Raw genomic sequence first — 7,500 nt, forward strand, 5'->3', positions numbered from 1 at the left:
ACACACACACACACACACAAAGATCTGTGCTGTAACTTTAGACGCTACCTGTTAAAAGTTTGGGGACGCCTTGCCTTCTTTCAGTGTTTGGTTTTCTCTGTGTCGGCCTGTGATTGGACCGAGCGAGGACTAGGGGATGGGACACCAACACAAGGATGATGCTTCAAAGGTGACAGAGACTAATTTAACATTAAATAAATGTACAGGTTCTGCAGTAAGCGGCTCGGCTGGGAATATTATACCACTAGTACTGTAATAATATTACAGTCAGAACCAGAACCAGAACCAGAGGTGAATTCTCAGCTGCAGATACTGAAATGTACTCAGGTGCCAGTATCGGTACTGATACAGTACTGGTACCAGTGCAGAATCAAATACAGAAATTTACAATAAATCTATTAACATCATCTCTGTCCCACAAAACCTTGTATCTCCATTTCATTTTTCTCCATAATGTAAATCTGCAGTTGTTCCTTATACTGGATCAGAATCTTGTTGATCAGCTTGGTCAGGGTTGATGTCCGACAGTGAGGATATGAGTAACAGTAATGGGTCTAATAATAGTTTGTTTATTATTAGGTCTGAAGGCTTGGCGTCCTCAAGCGTATCACAGGCAGCGTGGAGAGAGGAGGGCGATGGCGCCGTTACTCCGAGCTGCTTTAGATCAATAGCCTCTCTCTCTCTCGCTCTCTCTCCACACATTCATCATCTCTCGAACCCACTTACTGAAACATCACAGCACACACACCTCACACACACTCCACACACCTCACACACTCCTCACCCAACTCCTTCACCACCCTCTGGCCACCCTGCCCGTCTCTCGGCCGTCGGTTCACACACTCATGCTAACTCAGGTGTAATGTGATCGCGTGCGTACGGTGAATGTGGGCTAGTCTACGTTAGGCGTGGAGGAACGTCGTCACTCTACGTGCTGCGCAGGAAAACCTCGCTGTCGGCGTGACGTTCAGCAGGATATCCGCTATCCGGTCACTTGGACGTGTTTACTGCACTGTTCTTCTTCGTTCCTCCAGTGTTTGTGCTTGGAGCGAATATTATACCATTATATCACCATAGGCTAAATATCATCACAGTAAGACTACAATGCATGTCGAGTTTGGATAAGCGTAAAAACGATAGTAACTGCAACGGTGAATCCCGACTATTATTAAGGAAGTGTGACACAGCGAAGGCATATTTTCTTTATTAGGCTAAAGCTCGCGATTAAGACACGATTATAAGCAGAGTATTCCCTTCGGACGACGCTGTCGCATGGCTGTATATAGAAGTGGCTTATATGTGCAGAAAAATATGAGTTTATCCATAAGAGTGGCGTTACGGGATTAGAATTCGGGTTTATATTTCAACAGCGTTCTAAATCTCATGGGTCTATACTCTTAAAAATATATATCCAGTACAGGGAGGCAGCTATGGGAGTATTACATTGCGTATTTCAGCTATTGTGTATTTCTCACACTGTAGGTACTGTTTTGTTTATGTTTCATAACATTAATAATAATCATAATACTATAATCTCTGAGTGAAGTTAAGGTCTACACCTGTATAAACTTGGGCTTTTTACAGCGTTCTCCAGCCTGGACCGGACTAACAATCTGAAGCTTTTAGTCCTAAGATTGCACCGGGCCACAAACTGTAATAAATAAATGAATAAGCTGCATGCAGTCACATACAGAAAGGCTGTTCCCCTGAAGCTACATTCAGCAAATCCAGAGCGAAAGAGCCTCCGAGTGGAGCGTAATGGTACAGAGGAGGACTAGGTGAAGTGGAAACAGGGTGAGTTTGGAAAGAAAGAAAGAAAGACACTCTCTAAAATGCTAGAACCCGTTTCCTCTGAAAACGATAGGCTCCGCTAGCTGCTAGCCCCTAAGACCACAAGTACGAAAAGGCTTATTAGTGCTACAAAACCACCTGGAATGACAATCTGGTACAAGAAGGTTGTCTTTTTGCGCTGCGAGTCCAAACGAGTCGTCTGCTTCTGTCCTAGTTCTGTGCGAGAGCGAGCGCGAGAGCGTGAAGAAACACAAAGTTACATGACATTCAGATGCAGAGTGTGACGTGAAGGCCTGACAGAGGTCACATTCGTTGAGTTTGAGCCGAACTACAGGAGACTACAGATCACCTGAGTCGTCTGGGTTCCGCTTTATTCAGACGGCTGATCTGCAGCGTTAACTGACCATTCAGGAGTCAACACAACCGCATCGTTAGCCTCGATTCAGACTCTAACGTCAGACTGGAACTTCAGACTAGATTCTAATCCTAACCCTAAACTAGTGACTAGGCCCGAGACATATTTTCAGGACTGTATTGAATTAGATGCCTTTTTATATCTGTGGTTTCTTGAAAACAGTGAACGTAGTAAATACCAAACGCTAGCTAGCTAACTCTGCTTACAGTAACTAATGGAAGCAAGCTGTGCTAGATAAACTGAAAATAGTAAAAACTTTTACTATACTAAGTAAAAACCTAATGGTAGCAAACTCAAGAAACAGGCGAACTAATTCTACAAACTGAAAATAGCTCACTTTGCTAATGGATCCATAGCTAAATCTGCTAACTGTCATTCTGCTCTGTGCTGTTGTGCTGAGTGGCTAGACTTCTTAGAGTGGCCGCGGTCCAGGTCAGTTAATACCAGACTGAGCAACAGGAAAGGCTTTTCTGATCTGGGTGAAAATACTGCAAATGTGCATCATTAATATTTATTAAAAAGTTTCATTTACAGAATTATGTTCATCGTTTTATCGTCTGTCTCCCTCCTAATGCAGTTGAGAATCTTCTGCATGTCTGTTAGCAACTTAAGCTACTGATAACCTGCAGATAACCTACAGAAAACCATCTAAATAAAGCGGAACCATCATGAACCATCGGCCTGAATGAGCCTTAGAGATGATCTCAGACTATTTCTAGCATATTCGCTTGTCTGAGAGTCCGCGGTATGTTTGGACAGAGCACCGTGTTCTGGTCTCACACAGACGAGGAGTTTATGACGTTATCGCTGTTCCACTCGTGGACGGTGGCAGGGACGTGTGCTGTCTGAGGCAGTGGCGTTTTACAGCTGGATTCAGTTGTGCTTCTCTGGTCCAACACTGAGGACTGCGGGTCCTCTGAGCATTTACAGACATTTAAACTTGGCAGGGCTTGCTTGGTATTCGCCGTTTTAGCTTATTTTACGTCCAAATTAGGAGGGTGTTCGCATATTCAAGTTTTCTTGCATGGGCCCTGTTTTAGTATTCTGTTGCCTGCGAGGATATTTAAGAGCTCAGCCTTGATAAACAGTGTGGTTCTAATAAATCAGAAGGCTGTAATAAGAAATTGGGGCAGTTTTGTAGCAAATACTGCATCTTGGAGCACTTAGCGAAAGTTACAAAAGAATTTGGAATAAATACTCGTCTAAAAAACAGGGGTCTTATTCCCAACACGATGTGGGGCCCTCGTCCAAGTATCGGAATGTAACCAGCGTGTCTCAGGCATGTGAGGAAACCAGAATAGCCTCGTCCTCGTGGGACAACATTGCAGACACAGCGAAAACTCCAACATTTTCACTTGGACTAAAAAATAAGTCATCTAAGGTGGTCGAGATGGGGTCAGTTCACACGCTGGGCTGGCTTTAGCCATTCCCCTCCAGATACATCCAGATGTGGTGCTTGAACAGCTCAGACCATGTACAGGATACTATGCGCTGTTAAATCTAACAGAGAAACAGACAACCTTCCTGCAGTTAGACCCTGAAAGTGGACTGGGTACACTAGTACTCCGAACGACGTCGTACCAACATAAAAATTCAGTATGCAAAATCTCACGACTTTAAAAACAACACTGATTATTCATATATTGCACATATCATTAATCTCACAGAGAAATATATATGTATATATATATATATATATATATATATATATATACATACATATACATATATATATAGAGAGAGATATGAATACTTATTACTAGATTTGTGAGTAAGTATTATTCTTACCTCATGCATGCTACAAGGAATGTTTAACATGCATGCACAACTACAGCAGTAAAATAGTTCCTATTTCATATAAAAGCTGTCCCAAGGAAGCATGTTTTCCATACAGGTTTCACTGAGTTCTCCAGCATCGGACTATGAGCGGAAATGCACCATGAAAGTAGTCTATAAACGAGTCAGTTCGATACGTAAGACGTAAGTAAAATAAAAAAGTAATGCAAGTAATGTATAGTGGCAGTGAGCTGTCTCTTTGGTGACCTGTATCAGTGAACCAGAAAGTTTGCACAGTAAAATCTTGAACCCCGACCCCCTCTAAACTCACCCCAACACAAAAAAGATGACCAAACACAGGAGCCGTGATATGTCTTATAAACATGGAATGCTATGAAGTTTCTAAGTGGATTCTGGGAGGTGAGGACGGCATGCGGGGACAGGATGGATGGGAAGATTTAGCTTATGTAGAGACGAAGACAACAAGGAGTAACAGCAAGGCATCTCTTCCACGGTTACCCCTGCTTGCTTCTTAGGGTTCTTAGGTTTGATGTGATGTGGAATACAACTTGGCAGAAGCCAGAGAGAGAGGGGGGGGGGAGAGAGAAAACAGTGAAAATGAGATAGAGAGAGAAAGCAAAAGACAAGTATAACAAAAAGTGCACATTCGTACTGGAGGGGGTCGTCTAGTGAAGAAAACAAAGAAATGAAACACCACCCATGAATAAATGATGCACTGAGAGACATTCGCTCCACTTTCCCACCCTATTCTGAGCTTAAAGCAAGCAACGGATGAAGAGGCCTGGGTTGTGGAGCATGTGCACCTCCCCCTCCCTCACTTGCACTCAAATACACATGGCCACGATAGAGAGGGAAGGGTTTGTACAGAGCGAACAACAACTGTGCGCCAACAGGGCAGGACCTCGGCCTTCTAGGCCTTAGAAGAGTCCAGGAATGTAACAATCGGTAAGGTTTCGCACATCGAAAGCTGGCAGGACTGGCAGTAAGCTTTAGCATGTTCACAGAGAAACTCTCGCTCTTTCTTCACGAGTCACCCCCTCTGTGTTATTTTGACCGGTGGTGTCGCGATTCTTTGGACTCTTGTTTTGTTTCCATCCGACAGGAAAGGTCCTCTATTGGTTGGCAGTTGGGAGGGGAGGGGGCAGGAATGTTCTCTCTATGCTACTGTTGTTTCTAGTTGTTTGGCTACGTTTTGGCTACCGTTACAAGCAGGACAACTACTAGAACAGTCAACACAGATAAGACTAACTCCATGCAGACACTTAAAAACAGGGATGCAGGACACTCCCCTCCGGAAACGTACCGGATGAGGGAGGGACAAAGTGGGCAAAGCAATGGAGACATCCTTTCTGTCAATCCTTCGCCTCTGGTAGCTTCTTCTCTGATCTCCTCTCCAGATATTCTGGCAGTTTAGGCTCCTAAAGCCTTTAAAGCAAGGGTGGTTAATCCCTTCCAAAAAGGTTTTCTACTCTTCCTCCGCTAGCAAGTCAAACCCAGGCGGCTATACGTCAGTGAGCATCTTGGTGATGTTAACATAGTTGGTGTTGGCAAGGGTACAGTTGCCAGTCTTGAGGTTCTCCTCACGGAAATCCTCGTTGCTGTTGTTCACGGCTTCCTGGATCTCCATGTAGTCCGACTTGCTCATGGTCGAGCCGCTGCGGCTCTTTTTCAAGTCTTCTGTAGAGTCCATCTTGGGCACACTAGTCACGTTGAGGTACTGCGCCTGCTCTTCTCCTTCAGTTTCCCGGTGGTAGAAGTAGTTGAAGTTGGACACTATAACGGGTACGGGGAGTGCAATGGTCAACACTCCAGCAATGGCACACAAGGACCCTACAATCTTGCCACCAATGGTCGTGGGTACCATGTCTCCATATCCTACGGTGGTCATGGAGACCACAGCCCACCAGAAGGCATCGGGGATGCTGACAAACTGCGAGTCTGCTTCATCCGCCTCGGCGAAGTACACAGCACTGGAGAAGAGGATGACTCCGATGAAGAGGAAGAAGATCAGCAGCCCAAGCTCCCTCATGCTGGCCTTGAGCGTCTGGCCCAGAATCTGCAGGCCTTTGGAGTGACGCGAGAGCTTGAAGATCCGGAAGACCCGCACCAGCCGGATGACCCGCAGGATGGCGAGGGACATGGCCTGCTGCCCCTGCTGGCCATCTTCTGGGCTCTCGGCTAGTTCGGTGCCCAGGGTGATGAAGTAAGGGATAATGGCCACAATGTCAATGATGTTCATAATGTTTACAAAGAACCCTGCTTTGCTGGGACAGGCGAAGAAGCGGACCAGGAACTCGAAGGAGAACCAGATGATGCAGAGCGTCTCCAAGATGAAGAAGGGGTCGGTGAAGTAAGTGGACGTATAACTGGTCGTAGCATTAGGATTGTTTGTGTAGGCTTTGTGCATGTCCATGTCCTCGTTACGAAAAATGGGCAGTGTCTCTAGGCAGAAACTGACAATTGATATGAGGATGACCATGACGGAGATGATGGCAATGATCCGGGCTGGGCCTGAGCTCTCTGGATACTCGAAAAGCAGCCACACCTGCCTCTGAAACTCGTTCTCTGGCAAAGGTTTCTCTTCTTCCTTAATGAAGCCTTCGTCCTCCCGGAAAATCTCGATGGCTTCCTCCCCGAGCTCATAGAAGCGAATCTCCTCAGAGAAAATATCCAGAGTTACGTTGACTGGCCGCCTCAACCGACCTCCGGACTGATAGTAGTACAGGATGGCATCAAAGCTGGGCCGGTTCCTGTCGAAGAAGTACTCATTCCTCAGCGGGTCGAAGTAGCGCATTCTTTTCTTTGGATCCCCGAGCAAAGTGTCTGGGAACTGTGACAGAGTCTTAAGTTGCGTCTCAAACCGCAGGCCAGAGATGTTGATGACCACTCTCTCGCAGCACTCATGGTCCGGTTCTGGGTCATAAATGTCCCCTTGGCCCGGGTGAGCGGCTGCCTCGTCCACAGGGTCACCTGTGGCAACGGTCATGCTGCGTCTGAGATGAGTGCAGAATAGGGAGGGGAAGGGGAGGACGCCTTCTCACACGTTCTTGCACTTCAGGTAAGCATCCAGCCTTACCTACAGGACCACAAACAGAGAACCAGAAACAGAAGACTTATAAACGCTCCTATAAAAGTAAGCTTTCTTACTTTCTGCAGACAAGGCCTAGGGCTCCTTTGTGTTTGCCTGAATTTATTTTTAGACCCGGACTCATTAATTTATTTATGAATTTATTTAAAGATCTTTCGTCTTATCCAGTCTGCTCCATTTCTTTCATCTCAATTTCTTCCAAATCCAAGCTGAAATCACTCCCAACTTCACAGTACTCTAAATGCGTCCATGCATCTTGGGCCTATAAAGAGGAAGCAGTCAAGCGTATAACTCTGCTGGGATGCCCTGGGTTTGCTTTTATCTATCTGGAAGATCAATACTCTTGGTAAAAATGCATCATTCCTTTCAGGGTTCAATTAAGCACTGTAAAACCTAATTGCACTCTGAG

The 7,500-nt window shown here is 45.5% G+C and overlaps 1 protein-coding gene across 3 annotated transcripts in view; it reads right to left on the minus strand.

Moving 5' to 3' along the window:
* The window catches only part of LOC140576811 (potassium voltage-gated channel subfamily A member 2), a 10,967-nt gene that overhangs the window by 341 nt on the left and 3,126 nt on the right, over window positions 1–7,500 (minus strand). For all 3 annotated transcript variants that reach the window (XM_072696440.1, XM_072696437.1, XM_072696439.1), the window contains one exon: window positions 1–7,079. This exon is cut by the window's left edge and continues 341 nt beyond it. In XM_072696440.1, the coding sequence (XP_072552541.1) occupies window positions 5,505–6,989 (1,485 nt within the window). In that variant the 5' untranslated portion in view covers window positions 6,990–7,079 and the 3' untranslated portion in view covers window positions 1–5,504. The remainder of the gene's footprint in view (window positions 7,080–7,500) is intronic.

Source organism: Salminus brasiliensis, chromosome 14, assembly GCF_030463535.1.
Source record: "Salminus brasiliensis chromosome 14, fSalBra1.hap2, whole genome shotgun sequence".
NCBI classification, from domain to species: domain Eukaryota; kingdom Metazoa; phylum Chordata; class Actinopteri; order Characiformes; family Bryconidae; genus Salminus; species Salminus brasiliensis.